This window comes from Glarea lozoyensis (assembly GCF_000409485.1).
Source record: "Glarea lozoyensis ATCC 20868 chromosome Unknown GLAREA10, whole genome shotgun sequence".
NCBI classification, from domain to species: domain Eukaryota; kingdom Fungi; phylum Ascomycota; class Leotiomycetes; order Helotiales; family Helotiaceae; genus Glarea; species Glarea lozoyensis.
Window position 1 is genome coordinate 548,234 of NW_007360984.1, and position 22,256 is coordinate 570,489.

Sequence of the window (22,256 nt, forward strand, 5' to 3'; positions counted from 1 at the left end):
TGATGATAAATTACTCGTTGGGCTGTTAAGTTCAGTGATGGCGTACATATAATTTCGAGAAACTTTTGAATAGAGTATGAACAAGCCCGACTTGCATTAACGAAAGCATAGCATATGCTTTACGAAAATTGACGTTGCGGCTGGGAATGGAATAACTTTTCCCTTGTAAGTTGGTGTATCGAGTGAAGTTTTCTCGCTTAATTAGTGACTGAAATCCAAGTATAGATATCGAGCAGAAAATGTAAATCAGATTCACAATTTTTCAATTAACTACGTATCTCTACCACTAGTCCCGTCAACCAAAACAATTCAAACCCCCAAACAACACCATCCTTCACCACCCAAACCCCTCATCATGAAACCAAACCTCCCTCCCCCACTCAACCCACCGTCCAACCTCCCCCCTAACCACCCTTGCCATCCCCTTCGTCCCGCAGACCACAACCGCAACCCTCTCCTCCCTTCCTAACTTAAACACCCCATCCACCACCTCCTTCAAATCAGGCCTCTCATACCCACCTCTCGCATTCACAACCACCTCCTCCTTCTTCAAATCACTCATCTCGATCGCGGTCGGACTGCCAGGAATAACACTTTCTTCACTCGCTGAAGAATGTTGCGTGATGAAAATCCTGACATTCTCGTCGTCGTTTAACGGGACGCGACCTTCAGGCTTAAGTGCCCAGGAAGCGTCCGCCGCTGAACGGATAGACCAGATGAGTTGTACGCGATCTGGCGAGCGGGCGTGTGTTTCCATTTGATCTTGGAGGTGTTCGTAGAGTGGGAGGATGTAAGTTGCGCCTATGCCACCGGCGATGAGGAGGATTCTGTCGTAGGATGTGAGATCTGGAAATGACTTTGTGGAGCCGAGAGGGCCTTCGACGGAGATTGGTGGGTGAGCTTTCGGGAGGGTGGTCAGGTGTTTTAGGGCTTTGGAGGTTGGGCCCGAGAGGGAGCGGAGGACTAGGGTTATTGAAGTTGCGGAGACGGAGGCGATGGTGAAGGGGTTGAAGAGGAGGTTGTGGATTGAGAGGGTGGAGGTGTTGGGAGGTGTGCTTTCTGGGGGGATGGAGAGGTAAATGTGTTGGCCTGGTGCGGCGGTGAAGCGTTTTTGTTTTGTGGCTGGGATAGGGATTTCGAGTTTTACGAGGTTGGTGTTGGGGATGGCGGTTATGCTTGCGAATCCTGTGGTGGTGTCTAATTTGCGGCAGATTATGTCGTAGATAAAGAGTCCGAACGCTTCGAGGATGTAGATTCTCAGTGCTGAGGTGTGGAAAAAGAGCATTGGGAGGATTATGATGCCGAAGATAAGGTGGATGGTGAAAAACACTCGGTATGACCATCTTCGAATCGGTTCGAGGGCTGTGGTTACCATGGTGGTTATGAGTAGGAAGACCGTCCATCCTATGATTACTACCGGGCGTTTGTAGAGTGCACTGAGGAAACCTGCCCAGGCGAAGAAATTGAGATACCAGCTTGCGTGTAGAAAGAGGAGGGAGTAAATTACACGACCGAGGACTCGGTGGTAAGGGTTGAGTTCTTCGTGAGAAGTGTTGAGGGCGAGGGATAATGGCGAGTAAGCTGATTTCATGGACAGCATGTAGTGGATTGGGAATTGAGAGACTGCAACTATCCCGAAGCGCTTGGTGATGTGCATGTAGTCTATGATATGTTAGTACAATAAGCTCCTAGCGAAAGACTAACGTAACATAAAGGTGTCCCAAGGGGGCTAATCATGTGACCGGTTCATGAACTAGCTATTCCTAATAGTCTTTTCAAAGACAAGCTTCTGCCTTAATCTGAGGCTTTAGAGTGTTTCAAAAGCCAATCTATTTCACTTAATCCAATGAAAGAAGTATAACTTACCATCACCAGTCCCCACAACACAAAGAGTAATCAACCAAGCCCACCACCCCAACCCAGCAATCCAAAACTTCCTCTCCCCCCATCCAGCTACCATCTCCTCATCCAACCACCAACTCACTCTCCCCCAAGTCCTCGAAACCTTCACACCCGTCTCCAACCTCGCAGCTTTCCGGATCGGACTCCCAGGAACAGCATCATAATCGTTCTTCACCGACCTCCTAACAATCCATTTCCCGAATCTCAGTATCAGGAGCACGACAAGCGGTACCAGAACCGAGAAATGCGCAACCAGACCCGCACGATCCAAAGCTATCCTCCGCGCTTTGACTTGGTCGTCAGTTAGCGTGACGAATCGATAGGGCCAGGCCATGGAGGCTGAATGAATGCGGATAAATGGTGGTTGGATTTCTCGGGAATTGCAGGGTCGTTTCGTTGGATGTAGTTTAAGGTTATAAGGTTCTTGGCTTTATCATAATGAGTTTGTTAGACGAGTGAACTTATACGTACTCTCAAGACTTGAGAATACGTAAATGCCACGTTTAATCAACGGGGCTGACACAGTGAGACTCGTGTCTACGATATGAGCGAACACCGAGAGTTTGTAAGCCGCGATAACTCGGGGCCAGTCTGGACCTGGGTGGAGAGCTGTCACGCCGTAGCTGTACATTGTAAAGCAGCATATGGCTTTTTTCTAATTTAATCGCTTGATTGAATTGTCTCTTGAAATAGTACAGTTTTTGGAGAATACTTCAATATATTTTCTCCAAAAATAAACTAAGGTTGCAACATAAACTCCGTTGTAAACTCATTTAGTCCTAACTGCTCCCAGCCCGCCGCTTTACACCCCACAAAGCTTCTCTCAACCCCTGTAGAAATATCTCACCTCTCACAACGTCACACACATTTTCATCATCTCAATTCTCTATTCTGTACACTACATCTTTCCTTCCTTTTCTCTCCAAGTTATCCAAATTCCTCACTCCCCAATGCAATGACCAAACTCACCCCCAACGGTCTGCGCACCGTTTCCAGCTTCCAACGCGTATACAGTCCTTCAAACTACACATCCCTCCTCCAATTCCAAGCTCAATACCGCCATGCCTCCAGCACAAGCACAAACACAACCAGCAAAGAAACCAACCGGAGTACCTTAAACGGACCTCTCTCAACCCATCCCGCCCCTCTCGTCCTGCCGACGAGGAAAGAATATCCAAGTACATTCAAATACCTCTTCAACCTCGGAAAAACATACGGTACATCCCTCTCCCCTTTCCCTCCCCTCCTCTTCAAACCACCCAACTAACCCCCAATTCCCAGCCAACTTCTACAAAACCGGCGGCAAAAACATCTATCACAACTACCGCGCCACGCAACCCATCAAATCCAAGATAAACGCCCATTACCCCCCCTCCCGCCACGACCCCGCCGTCGCCCTCCGCTCCTACCTCCACTCCCAAGGCCTCACGCGCGCCGAATTCCAACTCCTAATCCGGTCCTGGCACGACACGAAACGCGTCCCGCTCTTCGGCTTGGTCTTTTTAATATGCGGAGAATTCACTCCGTTGGTGGTGTTAGCGATAAGCAACATCGTGCCGTGGACATGTCGGATCCCGCGGCAGATCGAGAAGGATCGGCGGGTGTTGGAGGAGCGACGGGGGATTTCGTTTCGGAATCTGACGATGGCGCCGCCGACGGAGAAGGGAGGGGCGTTGGTGAGGATGCAGTTGATACATGTGAGTTGGAGTCTTGGGTTGAGTAGTAGTGTGTGGGATTATCTGGGGGGACAATATCCTGGGTTGCCGGATTGGATGTTAAGGCGGAGGGTGAAGAGGAGGGTGGAGTATTTGGAGATGGATGATATGTTGTTGAGGAAAGGGAAGGTTGAGGAGTTGGATGTGGAGGAGGCAAGGATGGCGTGTGTAGAGCGGGGGATTAATGTGGTTGGACGGCCTGAGAGGGATATAAGGGGTGATTTGGAGGCGTGGTTAAAAGCTAAAGAGAAGGGTGCGCCGATTGAGAGACTGTTGTTGTCACGGTATGTTCCCTTCACGAATTGATAGGGATGAGGGGCTAATGAAGACCAGGCCAAATGTATGGCCCTCCACAGCAAAACACACGTGAACCGGAAAAGTTAAAGTCTAAAAGTATACATTACGATCTATGTACTAAATCTGTAGAACATCTGCATAAAAACAGACGGGGGCGGCGTCTTGGTATTAGATTAGCAAACACCCGATAGAGGAGGGTCGTCTCCATTCTCATGTATCAATGTATTATACCATCAAGAAAGCAATCTCATACACACATTTCCATTTCCATTCCCATTAATCAACACCCTTTTCAAATATTTGAATTCAGCGTCCTAGACTAACATCCATGTGTCACTGCCGATTCCGCATAAAAGTAGCCATAATATTCTGGACTTGCTGGTCATTCTCTCTCGGAGGTGGAGCGGATTGCGGCATATAACCTTGTTGCGGTATTTGACCGGGTTGTGGCATATAACTCTGTTGCGGAATCTGGCCAGGTTGCTGCATATAACTCGGCTGTTGAGCCTGACCCGGTAATGGACTATACGAATGAACAGGCGGAGGGGCGTAGGCATTTGGAGTGGGCTGCTGTTGACGTTGTTGGTTCTGTAAGCCACCAATCAACGCTGCAAGATCGACTGCTTGGTTACCTGCGAGATTGACGGCGGAATTGGCTGCTACGGCTGGAGCATTCTGCGTGTGCGCTTTAAGAGAGCCGAGGAGACTTTGTAGGGTATTCTGATCAATCGTCGTAGCAGGGAGATTAGGAGCCGCTGGGAAAGACGGAGCAGGGGCGTAGCGAGGATCTGGAGGTGGAGCGTATTGTTGAGGAGGAGGATAAGGCGCAGGAATTGGAGGCGCTTGAGGAGGTGGTTGACTATTCTTTTCGCGAACAACAAGCTCAGCTGCGATATGAGGTTCAAGATTTTCGTACTCTTCCCATTGCACTTCTGCAGTTCCCCGGCGCTTGAATACTTGAATTGGGATTCTATTGAACCTCTGAGACTGCACCGTAAGTTGTGATACAGCGTGGACATTCTCGAGAATTTGTCGTTGAATAACTGCTTCGAGTGAGACCCGAGGCGAGAGAATCATGACTTCGGTTTTCAGACCTCGGTTGATGAATTGTTTCTCAACCCACTCAACAAAACCTCTGTCTAGCTGCTCCATCATGATAATTTGAACATCAGGAACCTTATCCCAATCACGGCGTGGAATCTGGAGCTCAGGTTCTTGCATTTGATTCCGTCTTGGACTCGGACTGCGTTCGCGATACCGGATGTTGTCTCGGTTATTATAGGGGGATCGGGAGCGGCTCCTTCGAGCGTCTCGGTTGTTGTATGAATCTCTACCACGACCACCATAATCATCCCGACCACGGAATGCTCCTCGCGGTGGACTTGGTGATCTTCGCATGCGCGACTGACGGCCGTAATCATCGCGGGGTTCTGATCTACCATCATAGGAGTCATTCCCATTCCGGTTGCCGTTGTTCCTACGCTGCCCACCACGGCTTTGCTGAGCACGATCTGGAGAGCGGTCTTGGCGAGCATTGTTCTGCTGCTGCTGAGCATTTCGGCTGTTCTTTTGAGGTTTAGAAACTTCCAGGTCTAGAGAAACAATCAGTAAATAGATACTCTTCAGCATGTAACACTTTTTAACTCACGTATTTTCCGCCCCCGAACCTCAACGCCCTGCTCTTTTTGCAAAGCTCGCCGACATGACTCGGCTGTGTGGAACTGAACAAAACCGTATGCTTGCTTGATTGAGACCTGAGCCAGATCACCATATTTGTGAAACACATGGAATAGGTCGCGCTTTGTCACTTTTTCGGATGGAAGATTTCCTGTGATCTCGTCAGTAACAAGCATGCGTAGGATGTATTCGCAACTTACCAAGAAACAAACGCGAGTCTTTTTCAAATCTTTCCCATAAGCCTTCCGTAACGTTCTTCCGCTCCCTCTCAAGAAAAGCGTCATACTTTGCCTGAACTTCCGGCCCCCATCTTGCATCTATATCATCAACTTCATCCCCCTGTTCACCCTTCAATTGACCAGGTGGTCCAAATTGGTTAAACGATGGGCTATTGGGACTGGCAGTTGACTGCATTGGCTGTCTGAAAGACGACGAAGGGGGAGGGGGTAAACCACCAGTCGGATCTCTATACATACCTGATCCAATTGTACTTATGCTAGGGGGAGCACCGCCTGGTGCTCTATATGAGGAGTTTTGTGACACACCTGGAGGGCCGGCATGATACTTTTGCATATCCTCGTTTTGTGCATAATTTTGGGCAAGTGGGCGTGGTGGGAGACTTGAATGAGCGGGCAGCGCAACGCTCGGTTTGGGATATGATGAATTGGCATTTTGGGAGGAAGGGGATTGGGCTGAGGCGGCTTCATTTCTTTCGGCGTTGGCTGTGATATTGTCTAGTAGTTGCTGGATGTCAACACCACCATTTGCGATATTCTCATATTGGTTGGATGGATCCGGGGCCGTTGATACTGGAGCTTGAACGGCTGGGCTTGTGGAGTGGTTGGAAGGCGCTTCAATAGGCGCTGGAAGGGAGGAGGAATTGTTCTGTGTGGGATTTTCGAACTGGCCATTCTGCGGCACATCGTTTGAAGAGGACTCGATCGAGATAGATTGATTGCAATCGATAACTGGTATTGTAGCAGGTTGCAAAACTGCAGGCTGCTCTACTTGTGCCGCGGCTACATCCAGACTATCTGCAACCTCTTCTCCGTCCGAATCAAATGTCATGGCATAGTCATCGCTGACTTCCGCTACTTGATCGACTGATTTCTCCTTGATTTCCTCTTCATCTACGGCCTGCTCCTTGTATGCATCGGAAAAATTCGAAATGTCGCTTGCGGGTGTGTCCGCAGCCTGCTCTGGTTCTGGGTCGGCAGATGCAGCATCAGTAGATTGAGTTGGCTCAGAGGGATCAGTGGTTGAAGTCATGGTGAACGCGGGATTGTTCTGGTTTCGTAGTATGGCTAGGTTGGATGGTGCGGGAGGATGAACTGGCTGAGGAGAGACTGGTGACAAGGCCGCTGCCAGGAGGATAGGTTCCCCTGGGGGCATAGATTGGCTTTCAAGTCAAGATGAAGAACTGGAGATTAATGTGATTCTTGACCAAGAGTGTGTCGCGACAGCAATATGAGAGCCTATGGGAGGCAGGGAGGGTGGAGGGTGGAAGGTGGGCTCAAGGGCTCAAGTTCTCAAAAGAGGTGAGGGGCAGTTATGTGTAATGGGAAGAGGAGGACCTTCAAGTTTGATATCCGCGAAGGAGAGGCTGAAGCGCGAGGCGAGGTGACGAGTTGACTCGGCAAACGAGGCGTACTGAGGTCCGCGTACGAGTAGAACGGAAGAAGTTGTTGTGGTTGACGTTGGACAGATCGGGGCGCACAGCCAAGTCTGACAGTAGTGAGAATTCAGGAAGCTTCCAAGGCTGCAGAACGTTGTCAATGAATGTTCGAACCAATACGGATAATTTCGAGAAGTCGAGGTTAGTAAAATGACGCGACGAGATGAATTGCTCAAGCAATCCGACTGAGTGAATGGGATGTTGAGGAGGGCTGGGCGAGGATGATGTGGAGGAAAATCAGTCGCGATGAGGAAAAGAGAACTGAGATGGATTCGACTGGATATTCGCCGCAGTCCAAATCCAGTCTAGCGGAGTAAAATGTCCTTGGGGTGGCACGAGCTTTTACAATCCATAAGCGAGGATTCGGTCGAGACCACGTCAAAGTTGTGATATCTTTTTGTTTTATTGAATCAATTTTGATGAATTAAAAATACATTGTGTTAACGTATAGGATGCTTCATGTGGGTTTCTCAACTGTCGTACATACACCATATATCCTCTCTCAGTATATAAATTCTCATTCATAATGAAGTACCTCATTGATTAGACCAGGTATCCTTGACCATCATTTCCAAGAAACTAGGAAGCTACTTCGCACACTACTGTAGTTCATGTCGTGTCACGCTAGAAGTGCAATTAGACTTTATGTTTGTCAACCAGAAGGGACAACAAACAAGGACAATACGTGACGTCGTGGTTTATGTTAACAAGTGTATATATCCCGCGAAATGCAGGTGAGCATAGGCCCGTACTAAACAATGTCTGGCCATTTAATAACACAACCTGTGCTGTTAACCGGCTTTGCTACTGATGTTTTGCTCAAGCTTGGTGCGCGTACCATCGAAAGCAAATCGAATCACCCAAAAATTGCAAGCCAATGAAGTCTTTTCTGTACTTGTAAGAGCGCAAACAGATAGATGTAGCATGAGAAAATCATAGTGCTTGCTCAAAATTTGGATTCCGCCATTAAATCTAATCCACCTCCATCCCAGGCATCCCCTTCATCCCACCCACCTCCTCCCAAAACTTATCAAAGTCCACCTTATTACTCTCAAACAACTCCCTAGCCTTCAACACTGTCTGCTGCTGGCGCTCCGGCCCAAACTCCCCCGGCCTCGAAGACTCATACTGCACAATCTCAATCCATCGAAAAAAAAGATCCTCCTTCCCCATCGCAGTCAACTTATCCTTAAACGCAACAATCTTCCTCCTCCCCTCATCCTCCTTCAAACTCCCCCCCGCCTCCGCAGTCTCAATCGCCAACCACCCATGCTCCTCATGATGCACCAGTATCGTAGTCTTAAAATCCTCAATACTCAACACCTTCTTATCCACCAGCTTCGTCGCTTTAATGATGAGAGTCCAATCTAAATCCCACTCCTTATTCAACATCAAATACCCCGTCTTCTCACTCATCCACATCGGTTCCGTCGCAACACCCACAACCCCAAACAGCAAATCCTGCTCTTTCCCCTCCTCCAACACATCCGTGCCGGGTAAGAACCATTTCCGACTCCGTCGCACCACAATCTCCTGGTCCCGAAACCCAACGATCGTCCTCCACGCAACCGGATTCCCGAGTTTCTGGCCTAGGAAAAACGCTTTGGGCCACGGCCACACGAATGAATAGATCAGTAAATCTAACATAAAGGTACCGGTGCGTCGTAATAACTCCTTCGCAAGGTCATTCGACGCCATTCGTCTCGTATTCATCGTCGTTTCATTCCTCTTGCCCATTAATGAGAAGCAGATTTTCATGTAATAAGGTCCGATGACCTTGCCCCTATATATGATTGCCGCCATGATCAGGATGTTCATGATAACAGGTACCAAGAAGATCCGCTTCTTAAAGTCTTTCGGGTGGGAGTCGAGGGAGGTGATGTAGACATGGTTTTTGTTTAGGGAGCTTGTGAAGGGTTCGAGTGCTTTTGGAGCGGGGACGAAGGGTTTTGGGAGCTTGTTTTTGGGTGTGTTGGAGGTTGTCGTTGCTGCGGATTTGGATTTGGGTTTCGGGTTGAAGGCGCGAGCCTTTTTGGGTGGCATTTTGGGGATGTGTCTTGGAATGTGAGGGCGCGTTGTGTCGCGTTGCTGGAACTTTTTGGTGGAGTGCTCGGGAATTGCGGACGGGTGCTCACGGGCCACCCTACATCAAGCTTTCAAGCTCTCTTCCCAATTCCCTTCCTTGAAGTCCATCGTCGCAGGTCGTGTATTATACGCTTACGCTATGCCATCAATTCTTTTGGCTTCCCATATGTTATTATCCTATTTATGCATATGCTCTCAAACGACCTTGGCAGCCAAACAATTCTCTGACTCGATTTGATACTACGCGACAAGGGTTGATAAAGAAAATGCGAGAGTGGACGAAGCATCATTAACAGAGCAAACGACTCAAGATTTTGGTAATTGCTAGCTACTTGATGGTTCCCCTGGTATCCCAATTTCATAATCGAAGTCAACCGTGCCAACGCCATATATCTATACATTCATATCATTAACCAATCCGCCAATTACCACCTCCCTGACCATTAGCCATTCCAACCTAAGCAGTCTTCTTTGCCTTCACAGCTCCTCCATTACGTTGATTGTAAACACCATAAAGGAAGATGGCTCCAACAACGACACCAATGACCACAATGTTGCCTATCACATGATTAGTAGCTGTACTGATTATTTTCCTAGCAGATAACTCACTGAGCAAGAACTTGATCAAGCCCTCGAAAGTATGTGCCAATCCCGAGATGGTCGTACCCAACGCTGAGAAAGCCGTTGAGATGACACCAATAAAGGCGTTAAAGATGCTCTGAAAGACGGCTAGGATGGAGGTGAAGACGGCTGTGATAGCGCCAAAGATCGACGAGATCAAGCTCTCGAGTGAGTTGATTATTGAAGGCATGACTGAATATGTAGTTTTCCTTCTTGGAAATAAGATGAAGGTGTATAGAGTGTGTAAGATGAGATCTGTTTATTGCGTAGATTTAGATTCCAAAGCACACACAAACAAAACAAAGACAGGCACGAGGTGTGGCTCAAATATATGGGAAAGCTCAAACCAGCATCAAGAATCGCATCCTGCCTGTGGCGCAGATGATCTCACCCAAGTCCTCAAAGAAGCTTGGATCTTCACGATTCTACCTGTTTTCAACCAACTGTGATTGCGATGACGGAGCGTTGGTCCTCCTTCGTGGCTACGTCACAGCGGTTGTTACCTGGCTGTTGGAACAGGAGTTTGGAAACTTGTATCTGGGAGATTGCGATCGGTTTTTGTTTGTCCTCTGAGTTCATAAGCTCTCGGCTCGACTTACTTTTGTTTGTTTTCTTTCAGTGACAGTCAACAATGTCAAGCATTGATCCGGTCGTCAGTGGCGTCGTGCACGGACTAGATTTAGAATGCGGGGACTAGCCCAGGGCACCACCGCCTTGGCACGTTAGAAGCAGACTCTGAATAGCTTCAATTATCGATGTTCCCCGTGCATGTTGGGTTTTGTAAAGCTCCATTAAGCGCAAGTACGACTATTGATGTTCCTGCGTCAGTCATATATGTATTCTCCCTCTAGGTAGGTATAGCCATTCTCGCTTAATTTTTCCATTTAGTCCGTTCGAACAGGAGCTGCACGTGGTCTCGACTCATGAGTAGTCTCCCAAAAGCTGGTCAGGCATAGACGTACGATGCCACCAAAGCAGCCCGCTCCCAAAGCATGGCCGTCAAGCATTTTGTATCTGACAGCGCCCATCTACTCGCCAACAATAACCAAAGACCACCTCACAGCGCTTCGAACGCAAGATCCAACCCTCCCGTCAATCAACACCACGAAAGGTCCTTCAAACCTTGTAAAAATAACCCCAATATCATCTCCGACCCATCCAGCAAACGGCCAATCCGGTCTCTTCGCCTCGATGGATCTCAAACCTGGAACATTCATCCTCCAATACCTAGGTGAAATCCACTGCTCTCCAGACCCTCGTCACTCAAATCCAGAAGACAACATTGCTGACACCCATTCAACATCCAACTACGATCTCTCTCTCGACAGAGAACTAGGAATCGGCGTTGATGCCGATAAAGCGGGCACGGAAGCAAGGTTCATCAATGATTACCGAGGAGTTGCTGAGCGGCCGAATGCTGAATTTAAGGAGATCTGGGACGAGAGGAGAGGGGAAAGGGGAATGGGTGTTTTTGTTTTGCCAGAGGGAAGAAAGGGCAAGAATAAGGGTATTAGGAAGGGAGAGGAAATCTTGGTTAGTTATGGACGTGGCTTTTGGGGTGCGAGGAAGGACGATGGCGAGTGAAGGTACGAAGATCATCATCATTTCGCATTGATCATATATCGAGTGGAGCGAATTGAGCGAAAGCTGGTATTAATGTTAGTATTGAGGTCTACTAAGCGAAGCGTCGGGGTGGTATACATTCAAGTGTCCTCGAATCCTGGATTTTCAATTGACCGACTCTGGCCTGAGAGATATCCAATTCGACCTTTTCCAAAAACCAACTGCACATGGTGTGCCTCATACCGAAAGTCTTGAGCGCAACCATAACCGCTCTTAAATTTTCAGGGCTATTTGAAGAGACGTTATACGAAGTCATATCTTGAATGAAAACGCTGGCAGCTGATTGGAGGCAATAACCCGCCCACATATCAATCTATTGGCATGTCAGCAAGTAATCCACGAGGAAGCATTGTTTCGCATTACCGGGAAAGATCTCATATCCGGGATCGACGATATGATATTTTTGACCTCTTGCGCGCTCACAAGACATCTGCGAAAAGACTTATTTCGGATATTTGGATCTAGGAAATGCGATCCAGCGATTTCTATCGCCGATTGATGAAGGACTACGATTGCGGTGTGAAGTTTTATGTGTAGAAAAAGAACAGTGGCATCTTGTATTCCACGGCATACATCCAGCTGGGGTGGTAATGTCATGAAGATATGGGATATCCAGTTATCCAGATATCGATGGATCTTCCAGTAATCGCCATTTTGCACATCTGAAGCACCAACGCGCTTTCGAGACAGTATTTGTTGCAAAGACCGTCCGAATATGACGGATACGACCGCAGTTGCAGCATACGGAGATAGTCCTTGCAAGCTCTGCGTTGCAGTCACTTGGTCCAAGGAAATTCCTGCTTCTTCTTTGTCGTCATCAAATGATCTCTGAGATGAAGGGAGATTAGTAGATATCTAAAAAAGAGAAAAACGTTAGACATGTTCTTCTAATTAACGACCTTGCAGATTGGTAGCTCACATCCACGTCTTGAAAGATAAATGGTCGTTTACTCAATGTACTCGCAAATCGATCCGCCAAGTGCGAAGCCCAGAACGTGCGACGTCCTTCTTCAGCCTCTACCCAATTTTGGTTCTGTGATGCACCACCGTTCACATCCAGTTGGTGTAAACCAAGCATCTGCACAATCCTAACACACTTCCCTACACTCATCCAACCTTTAATATAAAATACGTTACTTGCTTCATATGAAGCTATCAAATACCAGCATTGAGCAGAGGCAAGAGACAGCACATACTCCCCTCTTCCCTTCGTTCTGTCAGTTTGGTCTCATGAACTGGGATAACGCATGGGGATTACCTTCGTTTCAAGATCATCCGCATGCTTACGAGCTAAATCATACAATGTAGGCGCGAGGGCGCGATGCTCGACTGTCGTATTAGCTGCGAGAGCCCAAATCGAATACCGAAGAGCTATTAATGGGGGGTGATCTGGGGTTCTTTCTATTGCCTTGTAGAACCGTAATTCATCGAACATAGGCGCGAACGGGTGTACTTGTCGGAAATATATCTGATATCTAAGACCTTGAGAACCTGTGAATTTCAGTGACAGGGCAGACTTACAGATCTTGCTGTACATGTGGTGGCGGCACGGGATCATCGGCTTGACGTTGTATAATATTAAAAGGTTGAAGTTCAAGAGAATCTTGTGACAGCCAGTGAGTTATCTTTCTTCCTGCATACTCGATGGGAGAAAACTGACTATTATCAAGGAGATTCCAATCAATCTCAACATCCTCCCAATCCCCAAACTCAATCCCCTCACTTCCATTGTCGCCCTCAGAAGTCCCCAAATTCTCCGTCACTCCACCCACAAACTGTTTTTCAACACGCGCTTCGTACTATCAGCTCAATCCTCATTCTCGAATAACATAATGCCTACTTAATCGTGCTTCTAAATCCTTCACCCGCGAATTCTGCGGCACAACCTTCTTCTTCCGAACCGGATACTGACATTGTCGCGCGGTCGTCGCGCAACGCTCACATACCGGCTGCGCACGATCACAACACACCTTCCTGATCCGACAGGGTGTGCAGGATAATGTTTTCATGTTTACTCAATTTTTATCCCTTACACTGTGTGCTCGTTTTGCTGTTATACAAATATCATACACAGATGCGTGATTAGGTAATTGATTACATAGTCATTCAAGGTCCTTATCTTGAAAAAAGGCCGATTAGTATTCAAGGCGTAGGTCAAGACTTTTAAGTGGAGGTTAGTTGGCTTTGTGTGAGGAGATTGAGTAGCGGCGTCGCTAAGCGTGGTGGGAATTCCTTTGTCGGAATGATCAGTAAACATGCGACAGCTTTTGTTTTTTTCCTGTGCGATTAAAATTTCAGAGGCCCAGGCTTAGAATTAGAGTTTTGAGAACGCTGAGTCTTTGTTATTGAAGTAAGGAGATGTTTGTTCAGTAATATTCACTGGTGGTTGGGCGCTTGTGAGAAGTAAAGTTCCATGCTCGGCGGAAGCAAATCGACTTGGTACGCTGAACGACTCATCTGTTCGGACTTACGCCGTAACACCTTTCTATCGTCGACACAACTCATAATTTGTTGGTTTTGGATGGCTGACATGTTAGAGGATCGTTCTCTCAATGCAGAAAATGTCTATCTGGCTTGGTAGGTTTTGATTGCCTCTTTTTGAGGCAAAGAATAAGGTAGCAGATAGTCGCGGCCAACGCCCGACTCAGTCTTCGCGATATATTATTAGTGAATCAAACCCGATAGTTGTATCACTCAGCAAAATTTGGTAAGGTTCGAAAGTCGGTTTTTTAGTCCGTGAGGCCAGGCTGTTCTTCCGACGAATTTGAAACATTGCTTCTATCAAGGAGAGTAATCCAGTATCATTATCAACTTCCCCTGATATTCAATCAATGCTTTACCAGCCCAAGTCTCCTACATCGATCTAACCGAAAGTCCGGCACCAAGAGAATTTACTAAGCTACTTACTTTTAGTACCATACTAAACCTTATCGCTGAGCGTATTATTCAAGTGTCCATTCAGAATTGGTGGTTGTTGCAAAGCTGAACGGGAGCAGGGGTTCGGACTCGGAAAAACCACCTGGAAATGTCCATGATACCTAGTAGACCAGGACTCGGAATAGCTTCTGAGAGGAAATCCGAGATGGATATCTTAAAAGATCGCGCACGATCACGAGCGTTCTTCTTTCATAATGTTAAAGTTTTTCTTGTCAACAACTTTTCTTTTCAGCTCTGGCGACAAATCCTCGAAATTCCTTTTCCTTTTCGCGTCTCTTTCGTGAGTCGGCTTTCTTGGGAGTCTAAGAACGGTTACCATGGATTCTTCCGAAAGTACTCTCAACGCGATGGATGCAGAGAAGCAGTTTGCGTCAGCTGATGGAACGCCGATGTCAATATCCTCTGATGGTGGTCAGTAGATTTCACAAATATCTTGTATTATTACGATGGATTTTAACAGAAATCAGGTCACAACATGGAGCAATGGAGACAAATGCCAGAAGTCAAAGCCATAAAAGGCGAAGATGGTCGAGGAAATGGCCCCGACAAGATGAGAAAACTCGGATTAACCTGGAATAACCTGACTGTGAAGGGTGTTGCAGCTGACGCCAGTTTCAACGAGAGTATCGTATCACAATTCTTACCAGAGAGACTGAAGAGTACCAACGGAGGAATTAAGGCATCTTTGAGAACCATCGTTGACCGAACTCATGGCTGTGTGAAGCCAGGAGAGATGCTTTTAGTTCTTGGTCGACCAGGCGCGGGTTGCACATCGCTCTTGAAAGTTCTGGCAAATCGACGACACGGCTTTTCGGAAATCGATGGGGACGTCAAATTTGGTTCCTTGGACCACAAAGAGGCAGCGAAATATCGGGGCCAAATCGTGATGAATACGGAAGAGGAAATCTTCTACCCTACCCTTACCGTTGGCCAAACAATCGATTTCGTAACCCGAATGAAAATGCCCCGGAACACCGTTCAAGGCTATAATAACTCGGAAGAAGCACGAGTAGCCAGCAGAGACTTTCTTCTGAACTTGTTAGGCATTTCCCACACCTCCGACACAAAGGTTGGAAATGAGTATGTTCGTGGTGTTTCTGGTGGTGAACGCAAACGAGTATCTATTATCGAAGCGATGGCGACTCGTGGTAGCATCTATTGCTGGGATAATCCAACCCGAGGTCTCGACGCAAGTACAGCACTTCAGTACATCAAGAGTATCCGAGCTATGACAGATATCTTTGGCTTAGCATCAGTAGTTACGATCTACCAAGCTGGCAATGGTATCTACGAGCTATTTGACAAAGTTTTGGTTCTAGATGAGGGTTCTGAGATTTTCTACGGGCCACTCAAACAAGCCAGGCCTTTCATGGAAGACCTAGGCTTCGTCTGTGATGATGGTGCTAATGTGGCCGATTTTCTGACGGGTAGGTTTGCACAGTACAATGTCCTATTCCTCTTGCTAAAAAAACACCAGGTGTCACGGTCCCGACGGAACGAAAAATTCGCCCAGGCTACGAGATGTCATTTCCGAGGACGGCAGAAGCAATTAAAAATCAGTACCTCCAATCGAGCATAAAATCGGAAATGGAAGCCGAGTATGGTTACGCCTCAACACAAGCAGCCAAGGACAATACCCAAGAATTTGCACTCGCGGTTCGGGACGAGAAGCACTCTAGCAAATTCATGAAGAACCAACCTTATGTGGTTAACTTCAGTACGCAATTGAAAACGGCCACCCAGCGTCAATATTCCATCATTCGCGGAGATATGTCCACGCTCATCATCAAACAAGCTTCGAACATTGTCCAGGCATTGACTTCAGGCTCTTTGTTTTACATGGCACCCGATAACTCGCTTGGCTTGTTCATCAAATCAGGAGCCCTATTCGTTTCTCTTCTATTCAACTCTCTGTTAGCGCAGTCTGAGGTGACAGACTCTTTCGCTGGTCGTCCGATTCTCGCAAAACATAAGAGCTTTGCACTTCACCATCCGGCAGCATTCTGTCTTGCTCAGATCATTACCGATATACCTATCCTCATCTTCCAGATCTCAGCATTCTCGTTAATTCTCTATTTCATGGTCGACCTCACGAGAACCGCTGACGCCTTCTTCACCTTCTGGTTTATAGTATTCTCGACTGCAATGTGTGTGACGGCTCTATTTAGAGCAATCGGTGCCGCCTTTCCAACTTTTGATGCGGCTAGCAAAGTCTCCGGGCTTCTAGTTAGCACCTTTCTTTTGTATAGCGGATACATGATTCCGAAGACGGAGATGCATCCGTGGTTTGTTTGGTATGGACCTATCCTGGCCGACTTCAGAGTCCAAGTCTAATGATATTTAGGATTTACTGGATCGATCCGATCGTATATGCTTTTGACGCGCTTCTTTCCAATGAGATGAACAATAAGGTATTGCCTTGCGTCGGGCCTAATCTGGTCCCCAACGGGCCAGGATATGCATCGGCTGTGAACCAAGCTTGCACAGGAGTTCGTGGCGCTCTACCAGGAGCCACGAGCGTTACTGGTACACAATACCTGAGCAGTCTGAGTTATAGCCATTCTAATATGTGGAGAAATGTTGGCATTTTATGGTAAGTGAAAACACTTTGGTCCAATAATGAGGTTACTTACTTAACTTGTCATACAGGGTGTGGTGGCTTTTCTATGTCACTCTGACCATCGTCTTCACCTCGAGATGGAAGGAGGATGCTTCTCAAAGTGGGTTGTTGCTTGTACCTCGGGCGATCTCAAAGAAATCAAGCCCCAAGATTCCTCTTGACGAGGAAGCTCAAGCCTCAGAGAAGCAGATCGTTTCAAGCGGATCTTCTTCCGATCAGTCACAAGACCAAGATCATCAACTCATTCGAAACACGTCTATCTTCACATGGAAGAACTTGACTTATACCGTCAAAACGCCAAGTGGACCACGTGTATTACTCAACAATGTTCATGGCTGGATTAAGCCAGGTATGCTGGGAGCTTTGATGGGCAGCTCTGGAGCAGGAAAGACAACTTTGTTGGATGTACTAGCTCAACGTAAGACTGATGGCACGATCAAAGGCTCTGTTCTGGTGGATGGCCGTCCCCTCTCTGTGAGTTTCCAACGCTCAGCAGGCTATTGTGAGCAGCTCGACATCCATGAACCGTTAGCGTAAGTCACTTGTTCCAGTTACCTTACGATGACTTCTAACTCCCTTCTAGAACCGTCAGAGAAGCTTTAGAGTTTTCTGCACTACTACGTCAACCGCGCACAACCCCCAGAGAAGAAAAGCTGAAATATGTCGACACGATCATTAAATTACTTGAAATGCAAGATATCGAGAACTGTCTCATCGGCACATCAAGCGGCGCAGGCCTTTCCGTAGAGCAAAGAAAACGTCTCACTATCGGAGTCGAGTTGGTCTCGAAACCAACTATCCTACTGTTTTTAGACGAACCTACATCTGGACTCGACGGCCAAGCAGCATTCAATATCATCCGCTTCCTCAAGAAACTCGCCAGCGCCGGACAAGCAATTTTGGTCACGATTCATCAGCCAAGTGCTCAGCTGTTCTCACAATTTGACACCTTGTTACTCCTTGCCAAAGGCGGAAATACTGTTTACTTCGGTGATATCGGAGACGGTGCTTCTACAGTCAAAGACTATTTCGAGCGTAATGGCGCACCATGTCCGCCAAATGCTAATCCAGCAGAACATATGATCGATGTAGTCACCGGCGAAGGCAAAGACTGGAACAAAGTCTGGCTAGAATCGAAGGAACACAATAGCATGATAACCGAACTAGACCATATCATAGACGAAGCGTCTTCTGCACCGCCAAAGACCGGCGACGACGGGTTCGAATTCGCCATGCCACTCTGGGATCAGGTCAAAATCGTCACACATCGTATGAACATCTCAATATGGCGTAACACCGAATACGTCAACAACAAATTCGCCCTCCACATCCTCATCGGTCTTATCGTCGGTTTTTCATTCTGGAAACTAGGAAATAGCGTTGGAGAACTCCAACTCCGACTATTCGCAATGTTTAATTTCATTTTCGTCGCTCCCGGAGTGATTTGTACGTCCCTCCCATTCCCCAGAACTACCCTCCCTACTAATTAATCCGCTTTCAGCTCAACTGCAACCTCTCTTCATCGAAAAACGCGACATCTACGAAGCGCGTGAGAAGAAAGCCAAAATGTACAGCTGGGTAGCGTTTGTCACCGGTCTAATCGTCGCAGAATTACCATACTTAGTCATCTGCGCGGTGTTGTATTTCTTCTGTTTCTACTATACCGCCGGACTCCCCACGGAATCCAGTAAAGCAGGACCAATATTCCTCATCATGTTGCTCTACGAGTTCATCTACACGGGCATCGGCCAGTTTATCGCCGCATACGCGCACAATGCCGTAGCAGCTTCACTCGTGAACCCGCTTGTGATATTTACGCTAGTTGGGTTTTGCGGTGCGATTGTCCCGTATTCGCAGATGGTTGATTTCTGGAAATACTGGCTCTATTACCTCAATGTAAATCTCACCCCCTCTCTTACATAGAACCACTCATCTAACTCTCCACAGCCCTTCCAATACCTAATGGGCTCCCTACTAGTCTTCTCTACCCACGACATCCAAATCGAATGTCGGCCCAGCGAATTCGCCATCTTCGACCCCCTCCCGGGCCAAACCTGCGCGCAATACCTCGCCAACTATCTAAGCGGCATGGGGTCCGGCACGAACCTCACGAACCCGGACGCGACGGCCGGGTGTCAGGTCTGTCAGTATAAGTCTGGACAGGATTACCTGCGCACGCTTAACTTGCCGGAATACTATTATGGCTGGAGGGATACGGGGATTGTGGCTATTTTTGTGTTTTCGAGTTATGGGTGCGTGTATTTGTTGATGAAGTTGAGGACGAAGAAGACGAAGACGGCAGAGTAAGGGGTTGTTTGTATTCTCGCTTAATTATAGGGGGTATTTGAATGTTGGAGTTGTAATAAGAGATTAATGTTTGGGTATTGTTTATAGATTGGTTAGAATGCAGACTTGGGTTTTAGATTTCTTGGTAATAGATGTTATGTAGAGTGTTTCGCACAGCTCATACAATTCTTGACGCTTACTTTTTCCCGTATGAATTGTTCATCATGTTTTGCTCAAGTGACGTTGCGAATGGTAACTACTAACAGGATTCAACTCGGAATAGTAATTGCAGAAATCATCTTCTATCGACCAAATTGACACAGTATGCTACATTTCGTCTATTACCCTTTATTATATACAGAAATCTTAGACTCTCTTGAATATCCATTAACTTAAGACTAAAGACACCTCGCGGAGGACAAAATAAGTGTCAGTCACCTGCCTACAAATTCACAGGCTAAACAAGTCGACTTCGGATGGAGCTTATGAAGTCTTATTTACTTGAAAGAATTGACGTAATATGTGATATTTTTCTAGGTTAATCCATAATATGTACGATATTTTGGCAACTTAATTAAAGAAATAGTATGTTGCGACTGCCACTTACTTTGGCCTTCGCGTGACCTCCATGCTACATCGCAAGGTAAGCGAGCATTGTAATCGAATGGTACTGAGTTTTTTTCACTCCACTGCAAGCTGAATGAAACCGTTGCGACTACCAAAGCCAAAAAGGTTGAACTTCCTGACAACCGCTAACTCCAAATATATCCCAAACATCCTCTCCACCATTCCATCTGACCACCTTTACAACTCCCCCCCAACCTCCTCAATGCCCTTTACCAGCCCCTCAATAGTCTCCCGTCTAGTCTGCACATTTACAACAACCCTAAACATACTTCCCTTCTCCCCGGGCGCATAATCAACCATAAAGCCCCTTGGAATAAGTTTCCTCACAATCTCACTTGTCGTCTTCGTATTTTCCTCATCACTTCCCAAACTCCCGTTCTTCTTATAATAAAAGCAGACTTGGAGACAGGGTGGTGGATCCTCACTAACAAGTTCGAAATTCGAGCTGTTTTTGAGCAGGGAAGTGAAATGAGCGGTTACGGAAAACGCATGGTCAATTTGCGTTTCATAGCCGGAACTACCGTAGTATATCCAGCTCAACGCAAGCTTGAGAGAATCGCCGCGACGTCCGCATTGAAGGGTTAGGTCAGCAAGATCCCAGACTTCGGAGTCGGCGCCGTCGTTGCTGTGGAAGAGGTAGCCTGCTGGGAGGGTGTTTGCTTTGTGGAAGATGCGGATGTCGGGACCGAGGAGGAAGGAACAGGTTACGGGTGTGCCGAGCATTTTGTGTGGATTTACGGCCAGAGAATCGGCTAGTTCTGCGCCTTTCAACTTGTGTTTTTGGGCTGACGAGAAGATGACTGGACCGCCCCAGGAGCCGTCGATGTGGAGCCAGAGGTTGTGCTTTTTGCAAATGGCTGACAGTTCGGTAAATGGGTCGAAGGAGCCTAGGACTGTGGTTCCAGCTGTTGCGTTCAGGTAGAAGGGTGTCTTTCCTTCATCTTTTGATTTGAGGACTAGCTTCTCGAATTCCTCGGGGATCATGCGACCTTGTTTGTCAACTGGGACGGATATCACGTTCTCCGTTCCGAGTCCACACATTTGAGCTGCTTTTTCCAAGGAATAATGTCCATGCGCTGAAGTAAACAGTACGAATTGATGACTTCCGTTCCCAGATGTTTTCGTTTCAGGATATAAAGTGTTACGGGCAATGATGAGAGATGTGGTATTAGAGGCTGAACCGCCCTGTGTAGAGACTCCACCAGCATGAGGTGACGTGAAGCCAAATTTCTGAGCGAGTGCTTGTGATGTAGTCTTCTCAATGACTGATAAAGCTGGCGAGACCTGGAAGACGTGTACCTGAGAGTTGTTAGGAACCTCAACAAGCAAAAATGATGGAATTACTTACATTTGTGTTCAAAACCGCGAGAAGGAGTTCAGAGATGACTCCCACCTATTTTAAAATTAGTCGAACTTCCCAGTGTCTTTGAAAAGAGCACTTACAGCATTAGTACTAGCATATAACTTATCTAAAAACCCCTGATCCCAAGTATTCACACTAAACTTCAACACTTTCTCCACAACTTCCAACAATCCTTCTTTTCCTCTGCCATCTCCTGGAATTTGGAAGTCCATTAGAGAACGTAGTTTCTGTGGTGGATGATGTTCCACTAGCGCAGTCCGAGGACCAGCTCCTGGGATAGCAAGTCCATGGCCGGATGCCTTGCTGGACGCATCCTCATCAGCTGCCTTGATGAATGGAATTATGAGACTTTTGACTGATGTAAGTAGCTGGGACATTGTCAGTCATTTTGGAAGATTTTGTTTGCTCTATGTATGGAAATGAACGTACATCATCAACCTCATCCGCTCTATTAAGAGGAGGATCGGTCTTGGCGGGGCCATTCCGGATGGGAAGTTCAGAGCTCTGAGTTGCCATATCAATGAAGAGATAGCAAAATATTAAACATCAAAAGTGATACAGGTATAGAAACAAAATTATAAATATGCTAGTGTATCTATGATGATTTCAACAAGATCAACGATAATGGAGAATATAAATGAGTCATGACGTGACCAAACACACGTGATATGTAGAAAAAATGGACTTAGCGAACACGGAAAATGAAGAATCTGTTTGCAATTCCAATAAAGGAAGCCCGAAAGAGTCTAGATGGGCAAGTAAACAGCCCAGGTCGAATGTGTGCTGCAAGATACCAACCGAACCACCCAATGGCCGAATGGCTGAATG

At 47.0% G+C, this 22,256-nt stretch overlaps 9 protein-coding genes across 9 annotated transcripts; 3 read left to right on the plus strand and 6 right to left on the minus strand.

Annotated features, from left to right (window-relative positions):
• Positions 1-334: 334 nt before the first annotated feature.
• On the minus strand, positions 335-2,533 carry GLAREA_05202 (Ferredoxin reductase-like, C-terminal NADP-linked; the record flags this gene model as incomplete). The annotated part of the gene is made up of 3 exons (XM_008078491.1): positions 335-1,662; positions 1,867-2,193; positions 2,374-2,533. 3 exons carry the CDS (start codon positions 2,531-2,533, stop codon positions 335-337), a joined length of 1,815 nt encoding a protein of 604 aa, XP_008076682.1.
• A 324-nt stretch (positions 2,534-2,857) lies between these two features.
• Positions 2,858-3,987, plus strand: GLAREA_05203 (uncharacterized protein; the record flags this gene model as incomplete). Its single annotated transcript, XM_008078492.1, has 3 exons — positions 2,858-3,119; positions 3,184-3,901; positions 3,951-3,987. The coding sequence occupies 3 exons, from the start codon at positions 2,858-2,860 to the stop codon at positions 3,985-3,987; spliced, it is 1,017 nt and encodes a 338-aa protein (XP_008076683.1).
• Positions 3,988-4,247: 260 nt separating this feature from the next.
• Positions 4,248-6,983, minus strand: GLAREA_05204 (RNA-binding, RBD; the record flags this gene model as incomplete). The annotated part of the gene is made up of 3 exons (XM_008078493.1): positions 4,248-5,506; positions 5,563-5,742; positions 5,792-6,983. The coding sequence occupies 3 exons, from the start codon at positions 6,981-6,983 to the stop codon at positions 4,248-4,250; spliced, it is 2,631 nt and encodes an 876-aa protein (XP_008076684.1).
• Positions 6,984-8,238: 1,255 nt separating this feature from the next.
• On the minus strand, positions 8,239-9,309 carry GLAREA_05205 (uncharacterized protein; the record flags this gene model as incomplete). The annotated part of the gene is made up of 1 exon (XM_008078494.1): positions 8,239-9,309. One exon carries the CDS (start codon positions 9,307-9,309, stop codon positions 8,239-8,241), a length of 1,071 nt encoding a protein of 356 aa, XP_008076685.1.
• A 499-nt stretch (positions 9,310-9,808) lies between these two features.
• Positions 9,809-10,162, minus strand: GLAREA_05206 (uncharacterized protein; the record flags this gene model as incomplete). The annotated part of the gene is made up of 2 exons (XM_008078495.1): positions 9,809-9,909; positions 9,961-10,162. 2 exons carry the CDS (start codon positions 10,160-10,162, stop codon positions 9,809-9,811), a joined length of 303 nt encoding a protein of 100 aa, XP_008076686.1.
• Positions 10,163-10,935: 773 nt separating this feature from the next.
• GLAREA_05207 (SET) lies at positions 10,936-11,556 on the plus strand (the record flags this gene model as incomplete). The annotated part of the gene is made up of 1 exon (XM_008078496.1): positions 10,936-11,556. One exon carries the CDS (start codon positions 10,936-10,938, stop codon positions 11,554-11,556), a length of 621 nt encoding a protein of 206 aa, XP_008076687.1.
• Positions 11,557-11,587: 31 nt separating this feature from the next.
• On the minus strand, positions 11,588-13,509 carry GLAREA_05208 (uncharacterized protein; the record flags this gene model as incomplete). The annotated part of the gene is made up of 7 exons (XM_008078497.1): positions 11,588-11,619; positions 11,674-11,908; positions 11,959-12,423; positions 12,515-12,802; positions 12,854-13,070; positions 13,117-13,387; positions 13,461-13,509. 7 exons carry the CDS (start codon positions 13,507-13,509, stop codon positions 11,588-11,590), a joined length of 1,557 nt encoding a protein of 518 aa, XP_008076688.1.
• A 1,340-nt stretch (positions 13,510-14,849) lies between these two features.
• Positions 14,850-19,459, plus strand: GLAREA_05209 (P-loop containing nucleoside triphosphate hydrolase; the record flags this gene model as incomplete). The annotated part of the gene is made up of 8 exons (XM_008078498.1): positions 14,850-14,943; positions 15,000-15,959; positions 16,010-16,826; positions 16,877-17,125; positions 17,182-17,685; positions 17,736-18,598; positions 18,654-19,048; positions 19,100-19,459. The coding sequence occupies 8 exons, from the start codon at positions 14,850-14,852 to the stop codon at positions 19,457-19,459; spliced, it is 4,242 nt and encodes a 1,413-aa protein (XP_008076689.1).
• A 783-nt stretch (positions 19,460-20,242) lies between these two features.
• GLAREA_05210 (PLP-dependent transferase) lies at positions 20,243-21,944 on the minus strand (the record flags this gene model as incomplete). Its single annotated transcript, XM_008078499.1, has 4 exons — positions 20,243-21,364; positions 21,414-21,458; positions 21,509-21,796; positions 21,858-21,944. 4 exons carry the CDS (start codon positions 21,942-21,944, stop codon positions 20,243-20,245), a joined length of 1,542 nt encoding a protein of 513 aa, XP_008076690.1.
• Between the last annotated feature and the right edge of the window lie 312 nt (positions 21,945-22,256).